The following is a 21,479-nucleotide window of genomic DNA, read 5'->3' as shown; positions in this document are numbered from 1 at the left end:
CAACTCAATAACAAAAAACAAACACCACCAACAAACCAATCCAATTAAAATATAGACAAAGGACCTAATAAATATTTCTCTGAAGAAGAAGACATGCAAATGGCCAAAAGCTATATGATGAAATGCTCAACATCATCAATCAGGGATTTGCTAATCAAAGCCACCACTTCATCTCACAACTTTTAGAATGACTATTATCAAATAGTCAAAAGATAAGTGTTGGCAAGAATGCAGAGAAAAGGGAACCCTGGTACACTGTTGGTTTGAATGTAAGTTAGTATAGCCATGAAGATTCTTCAAAATATTAAAATTAGAAATATCATATAATCCCACAGTTCCACTTCTGGGTATATATCCAAAGGAATTGAAATCAGAATTTTTTTAAGACAAGTTGTCAGCTGTCACCCAAGCTTGACTATAGTGGCACAATCATGGCTCACTACAGCCTTGACCTCATGAACTCAAGCAATCCTCCCACATTAGCCTGCCAAGTAGTTGGGACTATAGGCTTGTGCCACCATGCCCAGCTAGTTTTTGAACTGTTTGTAGAGATGGGGTTTTACCATATTGCCTAGGCTGGTCTGGAACTCCTGGGCTCAAGCATTCTGCCCACCTTGGCCTCCCAAAGTGCTGGGATTATAGGCATGAGCCACCACACCCAGCCAGGATCTTGAATATGTGTCTGCATCTCATGTCCATTAAAGCATCATTCACTGTAACCCAAGATATGGAATTAACCTAAGTGTTCATCAACGGATAAATGAATAAAGACAATGTAATATACACCTCCACATTCATTTACGCACCTTCCTCTACACTAGAATTATTCAGCCTGAAAAATGAGAAAAATCATGCCACTTGTGAAAACATGAATGGGCCCAGAGGGTATAACGTTAAGTGAAAAAAGCCAAACACAGAAAGACAAATACTGTATGATCCCACCTATATGTGGAATCTAAAATAGTCAAACTGATAGCAGCAGATGTAGAATGATTGTCAGGGGCTGGGGTGATGGGGAAATGAGAAGATGATCGTTAAAGTGTACAAATTTTCAGCTATGTAAATTCCAGAGATTTATTATGCAGCACGTGCCTATAGCTAACAATACTGTATTGGATACTTAAAATTTTCTAAGAGGATAGATCTGGTGTTAAGTGTTCTTACTACATACATGTGCACGCGCGCATGCACACACACACACACACACACACACACACACAATAACAAAGGGTGAGGGAGAAAAGTCTGGGAGGTGCTGAATATGTCTATAACCTTGATGGTGGTCATGGTTTTACAGGTATATACTTATCCCCAAACTCATTGCATTGTATACATTAAATAAGTATAGCTTCTTACATGTCAATCATACCTCAATAAAGTGCTTTTTGAAAATATAGGAAATAAAGGCAAGTTATATAAACAATATAAAACATTTATCTAAAGATATAAAAGGAATGCTGACATACATATTATTGTTTCATACATATTAAGTGTACCCTAACCAGAAAATATTTTTATGTTGTCCCTAATATTTTGTTCATTTTTTTAAATGAAGCAAAAAAAATCACACTTGTATTTTGAAAATTTTTAAAGTTATTTAAAATAAGAAAGTATATACTCTTCTATTAGATTCACATTTTAAATCTTTCTCTATCTCCATGTATAGTATATAGTATCATTTTTTCCATTCATTTTTCTATTCATAGTCTGTTTACATAGTACCAGTTTTTGCTATTAAAGCATTTGGGAGTTAGTTATAATATGGCACTTCATCCTTAAATATGTCAAGATGGAACAGGATCATTCTTCACAATTGCAAGCGTAAGACTCAAGAAATTTGACACTGAAACTACAGTCCATGGTTAAATTTTTCCAAATGTCCAAATAATGTATTGGATAGTTGTGTTTTGTTTATTTATCAAGGATGACACAGTGTTTTAACCTTTACTATATCTTTCTTTTAGTCTAGCGCAGTCTCTGCCTTTGCTTTTTCTTTTCTCTTTTTTTTAGTGTTTCATTCCTTCATGACACTGACTTCTTTCAAGAAATTCATGCCAACTGTTTTTCACAATGTAGTGGTTTTTATTTTAAAATTAGACTTATCAGGAGGTTTGTGTAATTTTCTTCAACAAAGTTCAGATAAACACATGCGCACATGGACTAAGCTTTCAGAGTAGCCAGGTTTAGAAGGACTGTGTGTAGTTAGCTAAAAAAGAAAAGTTAAGGTTAATAGTAAGGAGTTTCTAATGGTAAGTGGATCATTTTTAAGCTTAATAATGATCAAATTTCAGCTGGTTAGGAGGGAAGTGAGAGCATGTGGGGAGTAATGATAATGATAAAGGGCATTTCATCAGAGGTCTCCAAAAAGTCTTTACAAAATAAGATAATTAGAGCAGAAACATAGGAAATGCAACTGATCAGTGAATATGTCTGTTCTATTTTACTAAATTTGTCTATCTGAAAGGCTAATTTTTATGTAGGAGGTGAAATATGAATAATAGACCCACACACACAAAAACATTTTATGAGTACCATAGCTAGAAGAATACTACAGCATATTCACAAATTCATGTGTGAGTATGTGTGTCTATACACATGGATTTGTAAAGCTCTTTACTATAACTTCAACTTCAGGTCAACCCTTCTAAAGAAGCACCCATAATTCTTATGCTTGATTATATTGCTAATATCTCTAGCAAATCTGAGATACATTGTTGAAAGGCAATTGTCCCATGAACCCCCAAATGAGTAACGAAATTATTAACCATCTTAATGGTAGAACTGAGAAGAGAACCAGGGCACTCACATTCTGTCAGTATCTCAACCCAACTGAATGCTCCTCAAATCAGGCAATATATATCATTATTTAAATCACCTGCATATCAGACAGGCTTTGGTTTAATAAACACTTCCATTTCCATTATTCTACTCTGTGGCTCTTAGCCCAGCAAAAATACAACTTTGATATACATTGTTGTCTAGGAGGTATAAATTATCAAGGTTATGCCCTCAACAAAAGATTCTAAGGTAAAAAGGTATATGGCACAAAGGTAAAAAGGTATATGGCACAAAGCCATGGCATTAATGGATGTGATAAATACTGGCATCAACTCCTGTACTCAAAATTACTTTATGAACAACGTAGCTCCGGGACTGCAGGTTCTACATGCGTTTGTTTATTGATGTTCTTTACCATCACAATCAAAAGCCAACATTCATTCAGTGGCCACAGGGTTTTGGCACAATATAAGGCTCTTTCATACTGTGTGTGTCTGTGTGTGTGTTTTGACAAAATGATACAGATTAAAAAAGGAAAATATGAATATTATTACCTTTTAAAAAGTCTATGAGAAAGAACATACAGCAAGGAAAATAAACATTGAAAATTATTTTTCTTTCATTTTATTAAGAATTTACTGTGCTTTTTATTTAGATAATAGTATAATTAATAATGGTATTATTATCGATAAAATAGGTGAAATAGACTATTTCAGTAGCAATGTATGCTATTTAAATCATCTTCTTGCTTGAATTGCTGAATTGGCTGCACAAAATGGTCCCAGCTAAACAACATCTACGTTTCACAGTAGCTTCATCTTAATTTATACAAGAAGCACTTTCTGAAGTCCTCACATCAAGTTTTAATTAAGTGACACTTTCATCTTGAAAAAGCTGGCTGGCTGGCCTGAATCGGAAGTGGACCTATTTAGTTAAAGCCCTAGAGAGGACCAAAATACTGGCTTCAAGTGCCCTCTTGTGGCTGATAACAGAATAATCAATATATGTAATTTGAAGCCTGGAATAAACTGATACATGCCAATTTTTTCTTTTGCCACTTATTTACTTAAAGAATTTATTAATAATTTACTAGGCACTGAGGATTAAAAGATAAACGGGATATAGTCCATGTCATACAGAACTTCATAACAGAACAGAGACGAAGATGACTACGATAATTTCAATCTTCCCTGCTAAGTACTACTATAGTATTTATTCTATTTCAATCAAATTACTTTGGCCATCTTCATTTTTGTAGCTACTCTTATGGTAATTAACATTAGATAGAAATTACTAAATAATAAAAGCAGCTATGTTCCACACAAGTGTAATTCATGTACTGTATCTCTATACAACTAGAAAACACCTTGTAAATTTTGTTTTAAAAATTATTTCTAAAATGACATGAATCCATATTACTTTTTCTGTTCATTCTATTAATATCTAATGTTTTATTATTTGCATTCCTTCCAGGTAAGCACTATCAGACCTATTATGCAGATAAGGAAACTGGGGCAGGGGGGTCAGTCTTACCTGGTAATTCAGTATCAGAGATTTGAGACTAGAACCTGCATTAATTGCACACATTAGTTTTCTTGGCAGATTCATCCATTGACTTACGTGTGGTTTCTAATGGTAAATATGAGGGGTTTTATGAAGTCATTGAGTAACACGAGTCATTTACAAGCCAGGTTTTACACACACACACACTCCCAGGATCACTTCCAACATCAGCTACTGAACAGCTGTCACAGCTCTCTACAGTTGGATGAAACTTATGATCAAGTTATGAAAAGTCCCATATCCAATTACCAGTCCCCAGCATCACCCATTTCCTGCCTTGGCACTGCTCAAATGATACACTTGTAATGCCAAAGCAAAGTGAATTACATAAATAATTTAGTTGAGTCTTCTTTAATCCTATACAAGAAGCTTACGGTAATCCTAATTAGTATTTTACTTACCTGGTGCAGTCATGTAACAGTAATCCTATTGAATTTCCAATATTGAATGTGAACGGGTGCAAGATTTTTAAAGAATATATTCCTAGCTTACAGAAATAAATCATGTGAGTCAAGATGTTCATAAAGTTGGTTTATTTGAAAGATATCAATGATTCTGGATACAAACTAGAGAACATTTATAAGATGTCAAAGAAGCCTACAGGTGGTGGGGTAGAGGTTGGGGAAGTTCTCAGCACTATCATTTTAAAGCTATGCTCTCTAGTATTCTAAATTGCTGTGATGTTCTCAATTCAGTTATTTTAAAATCCCATTTTAAAATATTTTCATGTTTATATATTTTTGAGGTAATAAAATAGTATCTCTGTAAGCAAATTTGGTTTATTTCCATATACAGTACTATGAAATAAGAACTACCTGCTATTTCTCACCTTTGCTGTGTACTATTTACGATTGTTTTCACTGTGATAATAGGTAGCAGAATGAGGAGCATCCCTATCATTTACTTTAGAACATTGGTTTATAAGAGATGAAGTGAAATGAAAGACTCATTTGGGTAGGTTCTGTGATTGTGTACTTGTCTCAGGCTCAAAACTTTACATAATTAACCCCAGTTGGTTCAGACTAGTAAATTCATCAGAAAGATGAAATTGTTTCTGGAACAGTGAACCAAAGATCAACTTGAATCTTTTTCTCAACTATACCCAATTTATACCTTTTCTCATATTCCCATACTGTTCATTCAGTTGTTTCCTTCATTTGTTCCCTTGCCCATTCATCCACAAATAAGCATCATGCAAAGGTGTCTCCTCCTCTCCAGTAGAGGCCTGCAAAAGTTCAAGAACCACTGTGTTGAAGAGGAATTACACATAGATACTTTTTATAGAAACAGTAGTGGGGGATCTAAGTCAGATAGAGGAATGTCCGAAAGTTTTAGCAACTAAAGCTTAATTACGAAGGGCAAACAGGAATGAGATGCATAAGAGAAAGGGGGTTTCTAGGTTGACAGATTTTCTAAGGTTCTTAGGGATGAAACAGCTTTATAGTGGGAGCTCCTTAGTCTAACTAGAGAAACAAGAAGCCTAGATTTTAATACTGTTTCATCTTGCATTGAGAAATTTTAAGCAGGAGAATAAAATAGTCAGACTTGCATTTTATTAGGGCCACTTAGGCAACTGTGTGAATAGGGATTGGAGGGGGCATAGATCAACTAAAGCAAAGAAATATTAAGTCTATTGCAATAATCTGGGCTTGAACTAAGACAATTAAGAGGGCACACAGTGGATGATTTCCAGCCTTGCTACACTCAAGTGTCCTCAATCAGCAGCATGAGCACCAGCTGGGTACTTGTCAGAACTACAAAATCTTAAGCCATGGCCCTTATCTTCAGAATCGGCATTTCAGTAAGCTCCTCAGGTAATCTATGTATCTGGGAGGTACCATTCAGAAACAAGGAATATAGCAGGGGCAGTTATTTGGGGAAAAAAATCATTATTTTAGGTTAAGGTCAGTTTGAAGTGAGGAAATCCTAAAAAGCTGATCCATAGCAGTTGGGTATATGGGTCTGGAGGCTGGGATGAAGTCTGGTTTCGAGATACAGTTTACCATTTTTCAACCTGTATTTGAAGTCACGGTCTGACCCAAGTTTCCTGGAATTTGCCCAAGAAAAGTATATATCCAGTTAGTGAGGCAGAAAGCCCTGGAGAAAGCCCTAGGAAACACCATTAGCTAAAAGTCCCAGACAGCGAAAGGTACTCCACAAGAAACAGAAGGAACTTCCAGTGGTAGGAAAAGCAATGTGAGGAGTGGGAAGAGAGTTCCAAGTGGCAGGATGGTCAACATTCGCATTTTCCAGCAGAAGTCACATAACAGACAGGAATCCATTGGATTTGGCAATCCTGATGTCAGAGTAAAGCTAATGGGTGGAGATTACTTCCCATTAAGTTCTTCCTTGACCTTAGTATGTGGGGATGCAATTTATAGATTCTGCATTCAAAGTTCAGATGAGCAGAGTATGTGGAAGGAGCTTGGTATGAAGCCAACTTGCAAATGTTCTCTCTTCCATTAGATGGTAAATTCTTTGAAGCATAAGAAAGGCACATAAAGATGAGTAAGACCCAGTCCTATCCCTCAGTATATAAACAATATGAATAAGACAACTGTCGTACAAGATGGGGCATTACAATTTATAAAATATTATGGGGACTCAAAAGAGGAACACACCATATGCAGTCAGAAAAGGTTGCTTACTTCTCAGCTGTTAACACAGAGAACTGTACATACTAAATACTTAAACTACATTAATTGCTTTCTCTCTCAACAAATTTGGTGAATTAGTAATAAAGACAAAGTCCCATTCATTTCAAAATCCAAGCAAACTTCAAACTCATTCATGAGATATTTATTAAAATAACACATTTAGGGAAAAAAATCAATACAATGTATACATCATTACTGAAAAGTGTATACCATCATACAAAAAAGGATTTTATTTTGGGAAACTGTTTTCTAATTTATGGCAAGTTTTACTTTCAGAAATAAAACCACAGAACAACACAATCTAATTCAATCTTAAAGGCTGGCATGCTGAGCAAGGAATGTTCTTATTCTTTGTAGGAGCTCCTTCTTTACACTGTCAGGTACCAGGGCTGAAATGCAAAAATAAAAAAATAAGAGTAAGAAGGTTCCAATTAATACATGTCAATTTAAGATTTGATAAGCAACATAAGAATTTCATAAATAACCCTCAAGGTCAATTAAAAAAATAGGTAACATTATCTGACAAAGCAAAGTGTCTACTTGCAATTCATTTTTCTAAATAAACTATCAATGCCTAAATGCACTACATGTTGATGAGAACATGAGAAAATTCTTTAAACCAGGAGTAAAGAGCACCATTTTTAAATGCAGAGGCTATAACAGATGGAAATATTTGATTAAAACACAGCAACAATTTATGCTTAATAAAAATCTCCATAAGCAAATCCAAAGGATAAAAACTGGGGAAACGTTCTTACAGAAAAAGGTGATCTTTCTATTGTACAGTTGTTTCACACTGATAAGCAAAAGATCAAAAAGCTAATAGCAAAAGAAATGAAGAAAAGGAGAGTTCCTGAACATAAAAGGGTCTGAATCTCAGAAGACAAATGAAATTAAAACCACATTCAGATAGCATATTTTACCAATCATAGGCAAAAATACAAAGGTCAATAATATACTGTGTTGGCTGGGTGTGATGGTTCATGCCTATAATCTCAACAGTCTGAAAGGTTGAGGCAGGAAGACTGCCTGACCCCGGGAGTTCAAGACCAGCCTGGGTAACATGGTGAAACCCTGTCTCTACAAAAAATAAAAAAATTAGTGGAGCATGATGGTGTGTATCTGTGGTCCCAGCTACTTGGAAGGCTGAGGCAGAAGGATCACTTAAGCCTGGGAGGTCAAGGCTGCAGTGAGCCATGATCATGCCACCACACTCCATCCTGGGTGACAAAGCAAGACCCTATCTCAAAAATAAAAAAAATATACAGGTATATATATTTATACATATATAAAAATATGCATTTATATATATTCATATATAATATATATAAACCTATAATATATAAGTATATACATATGTAAAATATATATGTATACACACATACTATGTTGGCAACATTGTGTTGGCAAGACTAAGGGAGCAGTCTCATATAAGCTGGAGTATAAACTGGTATGCTTTAGAAGATAATCTGTATTTTACTGAAATAATTAATGTATATACACTGTGAGCTAGCAAAAATCCAAAAAATTACAACAGTCGTATGTTATACTTTTGATCCATTTGACAATTATCTATTCAGAACATTAAATCATAAATGCAAAAAAGTGGGGGTTAACTAAAACTTCTAATGTATTTACTTGTATTCAGGGGAAATGGAAAATCTCAGATACAGTTCAATATTTCTATAAAAAATTATAATCTAATAAGGCAGACTTTCCTCTTTATAAATTGCTTAGTTTAAGCCTACCTACAAATCAAGACCACATAATTAATTCAAGTCTACTGGAAATGTAATCGATATGTATACTAAAAATAGTTTAAAACAAAATTATGGTGATTGAGAACAGGAACAGTTAGTTGCCTTGAAATAAGATGTGACTATAAAGGAATACCATGAGGGAGGTTTTGGGGGTGAGGGAACTGTTTGTTCTGTATCCTGATATGGTAGCTACATGAGCCTATACATATGTATAAAGTTCACGGAGCTGTGCACTAAAAAAATGACAATTTTACCGTGTTAAAAAATATGTCTCTGTGCAGAGAACCCAGGCTCCAGCTGTGGCTACCACAAAGGGTTTTTATACAAGAAAAATAAAGTTAATTAACTCTGAAAAAAAAAAAAAAATTTACTCTTAGTAACTGTAAGAAGACTAAGAACATAAACTAAATCATCTATTTTTACTTCTCTTTTCTGTATTTGCTTATTCTCTAGCCGGTGAGCTACAAGACATTGAAATATTCAATGTTCAAGTACAGAAGGAGAAGCAAAGGATAGTTTCTAACCTGTATAGCTGGTTCCTAAATAATGTTAACAGACTAAGTTTAAGTCACAGAAGAAAACAAAACAACAACAACAAAAAGAAATTAGAGAAATTAAAAAATATAAATTCATAAGGGGAACAATAATTTTTTTTCCCTTTCCCTGACACATGTGTGAAGAAAAAGTCAGGTTTTTCAGTTGCACACAGGACTATAGGGATGGCTGAAAAGGACCACGGGATTCTGTCGCTTATTCCCAGCAAGGAAGAGTTAAAAATTCATGTTCTGTAGTAATAATTTCAAACCTATGTACTTTTTACACTTAAATTCTTCTCACAATTTCTATGTGAGAAAACAACTTAGGCCATCTAATTTACCTTTCAGTTACAACCCCAACTTCCATCAGAGTAAATGAAAATAACGTAGTTATATCTAAGATAACAATGATGTAGCTCCTGACAACATTTACTACACATCATCAGTTTTAATATATTTCCTATCTTACCTTGCCTTCTGTAAACAAGCCCATTAAAGGCTGAAATTAAGAAGGCTGCATTGTGAGTCTTAAATATGAATTACTCTGAACATGAAGTCATGGAGTTACCAAATTCTTAAGCAGACATTCAAGAAGACAGACCTTCATTAATTTTTAAAAAGGAAAGAGATAGAGGAACAATGACTCAGGGGCTAGAATAAGACTTTGAATTATTAAATATTCGAGTCATGCCATATCTGATAAGGTTTATAAATCCTAGATTTATGTACTATTTGTCTATACAAAATCTCATATTTTAAAAATTATTTGTTTGAACAACCATATCAACTTGCATTGGTGTACTGTTCTAGAGTTCACGAATACTTGAAACCTAGTACTGTATCTCATTTGTCACTCCCCAGACTATGCCAGCAAGGCAGGAAGGCAATTTTAACTCTTTCCACAAGAGGCAATTCAGGTACCTAAATGATTTTGGAAAGAGTGCTTTTCCTTACAAAAAGAAAGAAAACCTGAATCAGCAAGAGATTTAAAAAAATCACATCTGCAGCATGTCTCCTTTAACACAATCTGTATTCCTTACCTCTGCCTTTTGGAGTGATTTCAGCCACCAAGTCATCAACAGTAACGTGTTCTAGTCCTTTTTCTTTAATTACCTCTTATGCAAAAGCAAAAAACAAATCATATCATTTAAAATCATTATCTGTAAGAAAGATTTTCATAGAGGAAGGGTTAAGATCATGTTTTTAAAGTGCAGACTGGTTTAAAAAAAAAAAAAAGGACACTGAAAATTTAGTTCAACCTCACAAACATATCAAGTATTCTCTAGATCTAAAAGATAAAAATCTGTTCATACATCTCAGCTAAATAACGTGTAATTTAATAAATAATTGCAACACATAGTGAATTTAAACTGTAATATTCATCTGTAAAATGCTGGAAACTTGTAACTGTTATAATGAACATTTACTAGATCTCTATTAGGTGCTTTATAACATTTAATATTCAAGATGATCTAATGGGCTAGGCATTTTACCACTTCACAGGTGAGGTAACTGAAGCTTAAAGATTAAATAAGTCATCCAGACATGAGTTGAAACCCAGCTCTATTCTTTTAGTAATGAAAATCTGCATGGCTTTAACGTCTATGCTTCTGCTAATTTGTCACATTGCCTTCTCACAGTTAACATATAGTTTATTATTTTTATTTGTAGAAACCATTACAACACAATGGTGATTCATTAAAAATATCTAGAATTCCATTATAGCAAAAGCTGAGCCAGAAAAGAGGCTACTCTTAGTGATACGTGTAATCTATCAAATGGTATCAACAATACCCAGCAATTTAACAAGCTTCCTTTCTACTTTTTTTTCTTAAGTTTATTCTCTAAGAGCTTTCATAGACAAATTTTTCAAATTTACACCGTTAAAGGCAGGAGAGAGATAATTTCTATAAGTCTGTCAACCTAAAGTGGTCCATTTGTTAAATTAAAATATAAGAAATAAGAATGCTGCTGAAAGACAGAAGATTCCACATTTTGATGCCAGAGAAAATCTTAAGTGCTCATGCTTCACTTGTTTTAAAACAGATAAAATTTCTAAGACTTTGGGAATTAAGTCTACATACGCCCCTGAGAAGAGGAAACCATTACAAGATTAAATTCCATATTGTTTAAAATTATGCTCGAGTACTCAATATACCTTAAAATAAGCAACCCCCAAACCAATCCAGATCAGAAAAATGGGATTTGTTTATCTTCCAAATGAAACTGATTACCTTTACAGTGTGCCTTCAACTGATCCTTCCAGCCACATTCAATTAATTTAGCTCTCAGCAACTCTTTGAGACTGTTGAAAAAGAAGTGTTTTCAAATTGAAAAATGTATAATATCTTAGGAATGTTTGAAGCAAAGGTTCAGTGCTCAACTAAAAATTTCCTGCCTTCCAGTTACAAACCTTTAACTGTGGCCTAATCTTGGTTCTATTGCTAGTTATTTGATGTTATGCCAAGTACTTAAATTCTGGGCCTTTCATTTCATCTGGGTCTCACTTAATGAGTAAAATTAAATGAAGTGGAGGGGCTAAAATACTTTTCAAGCTCTATTTTTTTGGCCACCTTATATATTTTCTACCATCCTATACCAACAGGAATACCATGGGTCTTGTACAATGTCTACAGACTATTAACTGAACTTGAAGCAGCTGCACTTCTGAAATCTTCAAATTCCAAAATCCATCTTTAACTTCAACTTCTTATCCTTTCACTCTCCTATTTCCCCCATCACCTCTACCTTCACAGACTACCCCTCTTTTTTGATCTCAGCCTATCGGGCCTTCTGAACTACAAAATGACAATTGTATTTCATTGACTGTAAGACTGTTGTTGCCCCCACATTTTAATGATTCAGTAATTGGCATGCCTCTCATAATTTAATTGGCAGTGTTTTCTTTTTCTCAATGGGAAAAAAGTAGCAGTGTATACGCAACTAATGGCATCACAGGTGCAACAAAATATTTTCTAATCCTTTTGCCATATCCACTTTTACAAATCTTCAATCCTCAACCTAAATCATTTTTCAGCTTAAAAAGGTCACATCCCAAACAAATTCTCTTTCCCAGCAAACCACTTTTGCTATCCCTAGACATCCATTATGTGACATTTTCACTTGACATTTAATTAGGAATTTCAATCTTAACAGGGCCAAAATCTAACTTTTGACTCTGTAACACTTCATCCCTGTTCGTTCTTCTTCTGAGAATGGCAATTCCATTTTCCAGGTTCCCCAGGCTAAGAATCTCTGCATTATCATTCCACTCAGCTGCCTCGTTAACACTACACACCCAATCTATGAGCAAATCCTATTGGGTTCAAGAATTCGTATATTTCTCACCATCTCTGCTATTACTACCCTAGTTCAGGCCATCATCTCTTCTCTAGACTGTTATGGCATTCTAGGTTGTCTGCCTGCTTCTTCCCTTGTAAACTTAAGTCTTCTCCTGCTGCTCAAAAAACACCAGTGCCTTCCCAATTTACTCAGAATAAAATTCCAAGACTTTATTACAGCCTACATGATCTGCCTTCTCCCCAGCTATGCCACTGACTTTAACTCCTGTCTCCCTCACCCAATTTACTCAGTCTCCTGAGCATCCAATTTACTCAGTCTCCCTAGCATCACTGTGCTCCTCAAAAATGCCAAGCAAGCTATCTCAGGAACTTAGAGTCCCTGCACAACCTCACATCCTTCTGATTTGTTGTTTTTTCTATCTAAAATATTACACCTCTTTATTCTCTGCTTTATTGTTTCTCTAGTGCTCATCACCATCTGACATATTACGCATTTTTAACTGTTTCCTCCCATTAGAATGTAAGCTCCATAAAACACAGGCTCCATTTTTGTCTACTACTATTACCTCCAACACCTTAACAGGGCATGGCATATAATAGAAACTCAGTAACTTTAGGCTGCATGAATGAAAAAACAAACAAAATACATAATCCATACTCATTACCAGCAGTACTATCCTCTTACGTTACCCAAGACACAGTTCTAGATGCCTCCTTCCTCATTTTAGGATTGCTGTTTCTACATTTTATTAAAATTCTAAAATCTCTTTCCCATTTTTGCAGCTTTCCATTTTCAACCCTATATAATCTTCTACCTCATTTTTCTTCCATCTATCTTGACCCTTTCAAGTCCAAGCTCCACACCAAAAGAGTAAGAGTCCTAAAAGTGTAAATGTGATCTAGTCACTCCCTTTCTTAAAATCTTTTAATTATGCCCATCATTCAAAAATAAAGTCCGCAACAAATGTACCTCTTTTATTATTATGTGAGCTCGTATCTGATCGCCTTAATGCCCAGGTAGAGTTGAAAGATCCCCCCTCTTCCTTATACATATATGTCTTATTCACTTTATAACTCTGCTTCTGGTAGCCTTTCTTGATTCCTCATCCCCTTATTTGTACTTCTAAACCTGTTCATTCTGCAGATATTTACTTGGTTAATTACGAACCACACAAAGCATTAGATGCCGAGTATACAGTGTTGTGTTTTGCCATTAAAGAACTTAGATTATACTGGAGGACACAAACTAGCCAAGTAGATGGTGAGAATACAATGATGATTAAACACTACCTTGGAACAAGGTTATTTGGGACTTAATAAAATCATTCCTTGAAGAGGCAATATATAAATTCGACCTGATGAGCTAGAATTAGCTAAAAAGGAAAAGAAGGAAGAGTGTTTTACAGAGTAGAAACAGCACTTGCTGCTTCAAGGTTAAGAGTCTGATAAACGAAGCTCGTTTCACAACGTTGTCTCCCTGTTAAAACCCGGGTAACATTACGTCTCCAACTGTAATTCAGGTACGTGCTTTTTCTTCTCCATCAAATTATCCTTTAAGTGTCATTTCTTGCTCATCTTTTTACATCACCACTTCCCTCCAAGTCCTTCAATACTGAACAAACCGAAATTACTTTTTCCAGATGTTAGAAATAGAAACTTTTTATAATCTCAATAGTCTGTAATTCTTTCCAGTGACATGTTTCATTTCTTGTTTAGATTCTTAGAAGGTAGCTACTAAAGGTGGTGAAATGTAATTTATTAACACAATCTATTACTTACCGTTCTCTTTCTCCAGTTTCTATCAACTTTTGGTTAATCGCTGCTCTCATCTGCGCATCTTTGTTCATCTTGCTAACCTGGATATCAACATTTATTTTCAGATATAGAACATTTACAAAGCATTTTCTTTAAATCCTCTAGGCAAGCATCCTAACATGTTTACCATTCTATCAACTGAAGGGGTGATACATTTCAAATGTGTTAACAATATCATTACTCTTTGTTAAACACTTATGTACTTGGCACTGGGTTAATGCAGTGTAGGTTTTCTTTAAATAAATAAAAAAAAAGATCACATTTAATTCCCAGAATGTATTGTTACATATTTATGTTAATAAAATAATTTGTATTTTACTGATGAGGAAACTGAGGCACAGTGATAGAAAGTGGTAAAGGCAAAATTTGAACTCAAGTACTTTGAAGCTCCAAAACTGAACATAACTGCCGATCACTTCTGCACACTGGTTGCATGCAAAAATTGGGAGACATCATATAAAATAAGGCCGAGCGAGGTTGCTCATGCGTGTAATCTCAGCACTTTGGTAGGCCGAAGCAGACGACCACCTGATGTCGGGAGTTTGAGACCAGACTGACCAACAAGGAGAAACCTTGTCTCTACTAAAAATACAAAATTAGCCGGGTGTGGTGGTGCATGCCTGTAATCCCAGCTACTTGGGAGACTGAGGCAGAAGAATCGCTTTAACCCGGGAGGCAGAGGTTCTGGTGGGCCAAGATCGCGCCATTGTACTCTAGCCTGCACAACAGGAGCGAAACTCCGTCTCAAATAAACAAACAAATCTACTCTTCACTAGAATGAAACCACAATTACAACCGCTAAACTGTAAGTGTGTGTGTGTGTTTACACACACATCGCTGGTGGAATAAGGAGAAAACAAAATTCAAACTAATTCCTAACCTACAAAGTACTCAATTTTCAGTAAAAACCAACAAACCAAACCAAAAAGATGCTGAAAGGAAAGTTAGGTTTTGAAAGCATTCACGCCACTTAAAAGTTTAAATTAAATAAAACTTCGCATAAACTAACGTTTTCCTACCTAATCTGTAACTAACGAGATTACTTTTGTTGTCTCCCATCTGGCCTAATGAAAATTCAGACTGGCAATGAGTTTTCAGAGTTGATTTTTTGATTTTCTTTTTTGAGAAGAACAGGGAAAAGGAGAAGTTGAGTAAGAACCAGGAAAGGCTTGCTTTTGTAACTGGAGGCTAACATTTTCAATATAACTACAAAGTCTAGTCAGTACCGATCCTGGAATATTGAACTTGACCTCGTTTTGGCCCCTAAAATACAGGTAGTGACCTTGGACAAGTCACTTAATTCCTAAAGGCCTCAGTTTTCTCACTGGTAAAACAAGGGCGCTAGGGTATCCCTCCCAGTTCAGACATTCTTAGGGAAAATAGAACAGGGCGGAGACAGCGGGAGAGGCGGGAGGGGAGGAGCCAGAAAACAAAGCGAGGACTGGCTTCAGGCCAACTCCGGTAGCACGCCCTGTCGGAGAGCCCTACAGGCCCGCGAGCGCGGGTCGGGGACGCTAACGAAAGACAGTACATCGAAAGGAGCCTGGGCTGGGCCCGGGTCCCGGCCCTGAGGACCACGGGCATAGCTCACCACCATCACCGCGGGCGAGGGCCGTCCCTTCCCAGCGACGAAATGACCCTTGCGCTGACGACCGTTACCTACCACACTCTTCGGCTGCCCGGACTTAGACCCTCAGTAGCTCGGGCACCTAAGCACACAGAAAGCTAGAACACGCATTTCCGGGGCGGGGTCTCGCCACCCTGCCTATAATGTGAGAATTTAACCGGCGCGGGCCGCCTCCTGGTCGCTAGGCCCTGTGGGTAAGAGAGTTCAGACCTTGCCGTCGCACGGGCGTTAAGTACCGCGAGAACTACATAGCCCAGCATGCAACAGTCTAAGCCTTTTTCGCGACTACTACATTTCCCAGAAGGCAGTTCGCACCGCAGTGTTTTCTGGGATGAGAACCACGCCGTTTCCCAGTCTCAGCGCGAGGCGTGAAGCGCGCAGCTTTCAACAAGAGCTTTATTAATTCTCACGCTACGAGCCTGGAAAGCGATGGAGGTGGCGGCTAATTGCTCCCTACGGGTGAAGAGACCTTTGCTGGATCCCCGCTTCGAGGGTTACAAGCTCTCTCTTGAGCCGCTGCCTTGTTACCAGCTGGAGCTTGACGCAGGTGGGAAGCGGCGGCGCCCTTCGTACTCCATTCGTTTCCCCTTTCGGCTGCCTCCGGCCTGGCCCTTCCCACAATTTCTTGCTTTCTGGCAAGCGAGGCCACCGTGGCCCTCCTCACAGCGGATCTGACTTGGGTGGACTCACCCTGGCCGCTGCTTCTGGGGAGTGATACCCATCCCAGAACCCGGTGTGAGCCGCCTTCGCGCGCTCTTCGGTAACCGGACCTTGGGCCCCCTCCACTTAGCAGCCCAGCCTCTGAGGTCTGAGGTCTGGCGTGTGGGTGCTGCCTGGCGCCCTGGCTGCTCTGTGTTCACAGCCTGGCCTCTGTTTCGGGGACGCTCAGGACATAACTTCCTCTTGGAACATCTCTTGTGAACGTGTGCGTTGAGAAACCACACCTCCTTGGAAGACCCCCGGCTCCTGTTTCCTCTGACTGAGAGCCGTTTCTTAGAAGAGAAACTACATTCGCGTCATAGCATTTTTAGTTACTCAGGTCCTGGCACATTAAGAATTCTGTGGTAGAGAACATCTCTAGAAGATCGTAAGGAAAAGTTGATTTAGCTCCCACACTGCTACTTTTTGTTTTATGTGTAGCTGGGTAGAATATCCTTACTCTTGTTTTTACAACTTAAGAGCTGCATTTTCGTTATGATAGAGCCCAGAGATCTGCATTTTGAAATACAAACACCTGCTGATTCTAATGCATGTTCTCAGAGATCACACTTTGAGAAATAGTGATCTAGAGTTAATTATAATAACATACATTAAAATATAAAACAGGTGTTTGCTAATTGATTTATAAAATTCAGAAATATTTACCGAGTGCCTATTTTGTACTGATAATATCAAAATGAACAAGACACCTTCCATAATGGAAGAGGACTATTAACAGGAAGAAAATTGTAAACAGATAATTATAAAACCATATGGGAAGGCAGTGATAGGGATAGGTACAAAATACAATGGTAGTACTTGAATATCTTTCCTAAACTAGCCTGGGGATCTGGGAAGGCTTCTTGGTGGAGTTAATATATCTAAGTTGAGCTCTGAAGAGTGGGTAAGAGTTTACTAGGATGACAGAGGATAAGCTTGATTTTTCTTTTTATTTGCTTCCTTTTCCTCTTTGCCACCATATTTCTTCCAGTCACCCCATGTCAGAAGATGGTACCGCTATGTTTAGTTAGCTAGTGCATTAAAAAGTGAAGCCAAAACTCAGTGGCTCAAAATCAAAAACAGTTGTTACTACAGGTCTGTTAACTGAGTGGTTCTTCTAGTCCTACCTGGGGTCATTCTATGCATCCTTGTTCAGTAATGGATCTGCTAGGCAGCTCTGCTCATTTGCCTGGACTTCCTCTTATGTTTGGAGGGTGGGGATGGGGTCTCAGACTATAGGCTGGCTTAAGATTATTTCAAACGGTCTCCTCTTGACTCTTCTCCATGTGGTCTCTTATCCTTTATGGGAGTAGCCCCAGTTGGTTCCAAGGAAACTTGTGCTGGAGTCATTTTTGGGTTATTTCTTTTGGCCCCTGTCTGCTTGACAGCAAGTCCAGGCAGCTCCACATTTTGATATTTCCAGGCCTCCACCCTAGTCCAAATCAGAGTTATCTCTTGCCTGGACTGTAGTAGCCTCCTGACTAACCTTCCTGCCTTCACTTTTGGGCTTCGTCATTGCATTCTCCATAGGACGGTACTTATCAGCCTTTTAAATTCTATCTTGATTTATTGTCTGTTTCCCTCACTAGACTATAAGTTCTTTGAAAACAGTGATTTTTTCTTTTGCTCACTACCCTATATCTAGTGTTTGGCACATAGTAGGTACTCAATAAATTGAGTGTATGAAGAAGAGAAGAAATTGTCACGCTCATTCCGTTCATGGGAAAGCAGGAGGAAAGAGAAATAATTAGTAGGTTGTATGTTGGACATTATTGCACTCTTAGATTGCTGGAGCAAAACGTCTGGGAAAGTGAGAGGAGACAGATCAGTGAGGGCCCTGTTTGCCTTTTGGACTTTCAGTCGTTCAATGTTTCCCTGACATTTTTGTACTGAGCCATTACAATACAAAGTAAAACTCAGCTGCCATAGTTCTGTCAACTTTTCTGTTTACTAGGTGGAGGTGTTTCTTAAAAACTATCATGTACTCACCCATCTTTTCATAAACAAAAGGATATTTTAACACCAAGAAAGCAGGAAGCAAAAATCTCACAATAAACCATTGAATACTTTAACTTTAGAAAAAACTCACAGTTTTCCTTGTTCCATACTCATTTCATCAGCGTTAATCTTAGATTCTGTGTTGGGATGTACAACTGGAGGATATCAGGTGCCATTTGAAGACTTTATTTATTTTGAGACTGAGTCTTGCTCTATTGCCTAGGCTGGAATTCGGTAGTGTGATCTTGGCTTACTACAACCTCTGCCTCCTGGGTTCAAGGGATTCTCTTGTCTCAGCCTCCCAAGTAGCTGGAATTACAGGTGCTCACCACCATGCCTGGCTAATTTTTTGTATTTTTAGTAGAGACGGGGCTTCACCATGTTGGCCAGGGTGGTCTCCAACTCCTGACATCAAGTGATATGCCCACCTTGGCCTCCGAAAGTACTGGGATTACAGGCATGAGCCACCCCTCTGGGCTGATTTTTTTTTCTCTTTGAAGTTCCAAGGTACATTTGCAGGATGTGCAGGTTTGTTACATAGGTAAATGGGTGCCATGGTGGTTTGCTGCACCTATCAACCCATCACCTAGATATTAAGCCAAGCATGCATTAGCTATTTTTCCTGATGCTCTCTCTCCCCCTACCCCATCCCCCGACAGGGCCCAGTGTATGTTGTTCCCCTCACTGTGTCCATGTGATCTCATTGTAAAGCTCTCACTTATAAGAGATAACATGTGGTCTTTTGTTTTCTGTTCCTTCATTAGTTTGCTGAGGATACTGGCTTTCAGCACCATCCCTGTCCCTGTGAAGGATATGATTGTATTCCTTTTCATGGGTGCATAATATTCCATGGTGTATGAGTACCACATTTTAAGTAGAAGGGAAGTGAACAGATTTGGGAGTTGAAAAGCTTACCTCAGGCTCTGTGGAGGTTGAGTTTGGAAGATGAGAGGACTGGAGACAAAACAGGAGGCTATGCAATAGTTCACAGAAGGGGTTTTTCATTAAGAATTACTTGAGGATGATGAAAAATTATTTCTTTTGACAACTATCATTTCTAGAGATACGAAGTATAATTGAGGAGCTCCTGATAATTTGATTTCCTTTATTCTAACCGAAGGAGTTCACTTTAATTCCACAAACCTTTGATGGGCACCTTGGCTAGGTGAAACACTGAATTTAAGGTGTAAAGCTGACGTGGTGTCTGATGTCAAGAACTTAATGCACTGAGGCTTATTCTATTGGTCTTAAATAATGTTATTAAGTCATACCAAAATTTACTTTGCTGCATAAGCAGTAAATGTCACTTTGTCTTTTTCTATTCCAAGAACTAAACAAAAAACTTATTTTTAATAGAATTGTAATTGCCCTTTTATCTGGCAGTTCCCTTCCTAGGCATTTATAAATATCATTTTCCTAAAATCTTTATTTTGGCACATGTCATTTTATATGTTTTTATATGTTTCCCACCTATATTTCACCTAACTAATTTATACTTCATTTTTTCATGTTGGCTTACACATTACTTCCTCAGGGATTCCTTTCTTGACTACCTAGTTAGAATCTACACTAAAGAACCTGTTCTATAATTTGCCATAGTAACCAGTACTTCACAGACTTTATCATACTTCGTAGCATCCAGTATGTTTCTTTGCTAAGATTATTGATTTTGTATTGCAGGTCCTATGTCCATCATTTTCAATGCCTTATCTCCAGGGTTGGAGCATGTCTAGTAAATAGGAGATAAATTTGTCTCACACATTAAACAGCTTTATGAAGACATAATTGGCAATATACATTTAAAATGTACAACTTAACAAGTCGTGATATATGTATACCCCCGTGAAATCATCACCACAATCAAGATACTAAACTTAGCTATCATCCCCAAAGTTTCTTTGTGCCCTTCTGTCACCATCTCTCTGTTCCTTCTGCATTTTAGGTTGACAGTTTTTTCTTTCAATACTTTAAAGTTATGCCTCACCTTGCTTATATTGTTTCTGATGAGAAATCTCACATTATCCTGTTTTTGTTGCTCTATACATAACGTGCCCTTTTTCTTCTAAGATTTTTCTCTTTTACATTGGTTTTGAGCAGTTTGATAATATTGTGCCCAGTTGTGGTTTTCTTTATGAGTCTTATGTTTGGAATTTGTTGGGCTTATACTTTTTATCAAGATCAATGGCAATATTCTGGCCATTATTTCTTCCCCTTTTTTTTTTTCCTCTTCTCTCCTTTGAGGACTCCAGTTACCCATTTTTAGATCACAGAAGTTGGCCTCAGCTCATGAATGCCCATTTCATTTTTTCTTTATATTTTTTTCTGTTTTATTGCTGATAGTTTCCATTTTCATGCCTTTAATTTTGTTTATCTTTTTTGTTTTGGCACTATTAATCTCTTGTTAATCCCATCTGGTGTATTTTTCAATATTATTGCAAGTGCACTCCACTCACAAAATATATAAAAAAGGCTTTTTAATTTATAAATATAAGTAAAAAAAATGAAAAATTTTTATTATGTGTATTACACATATGAATATTCACATCTAGAAGTTTCACTTAAATATTTCATGCTTCTGCTTATCATTTTGAACATACCTGGAGTACACTTGCAATAATTGTTTTAATATCCCGTTCTGTTAATTGTGGCTTCTGTGTCAATTTTATATTGGCTTCTATTGATTGATAATTCTCTTCAGTATGGCTTTTGTTTTCTTTCCCCTGCATGCCAGATAATCTTTGATT

General features: G+C 37.1%; 2 protein-coding genes across 4 annotated transcripts in view; one reads left to right on the top strand and one right to left on the bottom strand.

Moving 5' to 3' along the window:
• Nucleotides 1-4,859: 4,859 nt before the first annotated feature.
• Nucleotides 4,860-16,263, bottom strand: ENY2 (ENY2 transcription and export complex 2 subunit). 2 transcript variants are annotated; one of them, XM_032251993.1, is made up of 5 exons: nucleotides 16,075-16,263; nucleotides 14,376-14,452; nucleotides 11,529-11,599; nucleotides 10,335-10,409; nucleotides 4,860-7,387 (listed from the first exon to the last, which is right to left on the bottom strand). In XM_032251993.1, the coding sequence occupies exons 2-5, from the start codon at nucleotides 14,441-14,443 to the stop codon at nucleotides 7,311-7,313; spliced, it is 291 nt and encodes a 96-aa protein (XP_032107884.1). In that variant the 5' UTR covers nucleotides 14,444-14,452; nucleotides 16,075-16,263; the 3' UTR covers nucleotides 4,860-7,310. The 2 variants fall into 2 exon arrangements, with proteins under 2 accessions (XP_032107884.1, XP_032107876.1); XM_032251985.1 differs by having other exon boundaries at nucleotides 4,865-7,387; nucleotides 16,003-16,164.
• The window catches only part of NUDCD1 (NudC domain containing 1), a 71,854-nt gene continuing 66,508 nt past the window's right edge, over nucleotides 16,134-21,479 (top strand). Inside the window, exon 1 of one of the 2 annotated variants that reach the window (XM_032251962.1) lies at nucleotides 16,134-16,585. In XM_032251962.1, the coding sequence (XP_032107853.1) occupies nucleotides 16,468-16,585 (118 nt within the window). In that variant the 5' untranslated portion in view covers nucleotides 16,134-16,467. The remainder of the gene's footprint in view (nucleotides 16,586-21,479) is intronic. The other variant, XM_032251971.1, reaches the window with a different exon arrangement.

This window comes from Sapajus apella, unplaced genomic scaffold (genome assembly GCF_009761245.1).
Source record: "Sapajus apella isolate SASKATOON/1434 unplaced genomic scaffold, GSC_monkey_1.0 scaffold3, whole genome shotgun sequence".
NCBI classification, from domain to species: Eukaryota; Metazoa; Chordata; class Mammalia; order Primates; family Cebidae; genus Sapajus; species Sapajus apella.
This window is presented reverse-complemented; position numbering and strand designations above follow the sequence as displayed.

Bases quoted from the DNA above. Each gene is read 5' to 3' on its own strand.
- ENY2 (XM_032251985.1), bottom strand. The intron at 11,600-14,375 runs GTAAGTAATAGA...CTTTTTCAACAG, and splicing joins GAAACTGGAGAAAGAGAACG to TCTCAAAGAGTTGCTGAGAG. The intron at 10,410-11,528 runs GTAATCAGTTTC...CTTTTGCATAAG, and splicing joins GTTGAAGGCACACTGTAAAG to AGGTAATTAAAGAAAAAGGA.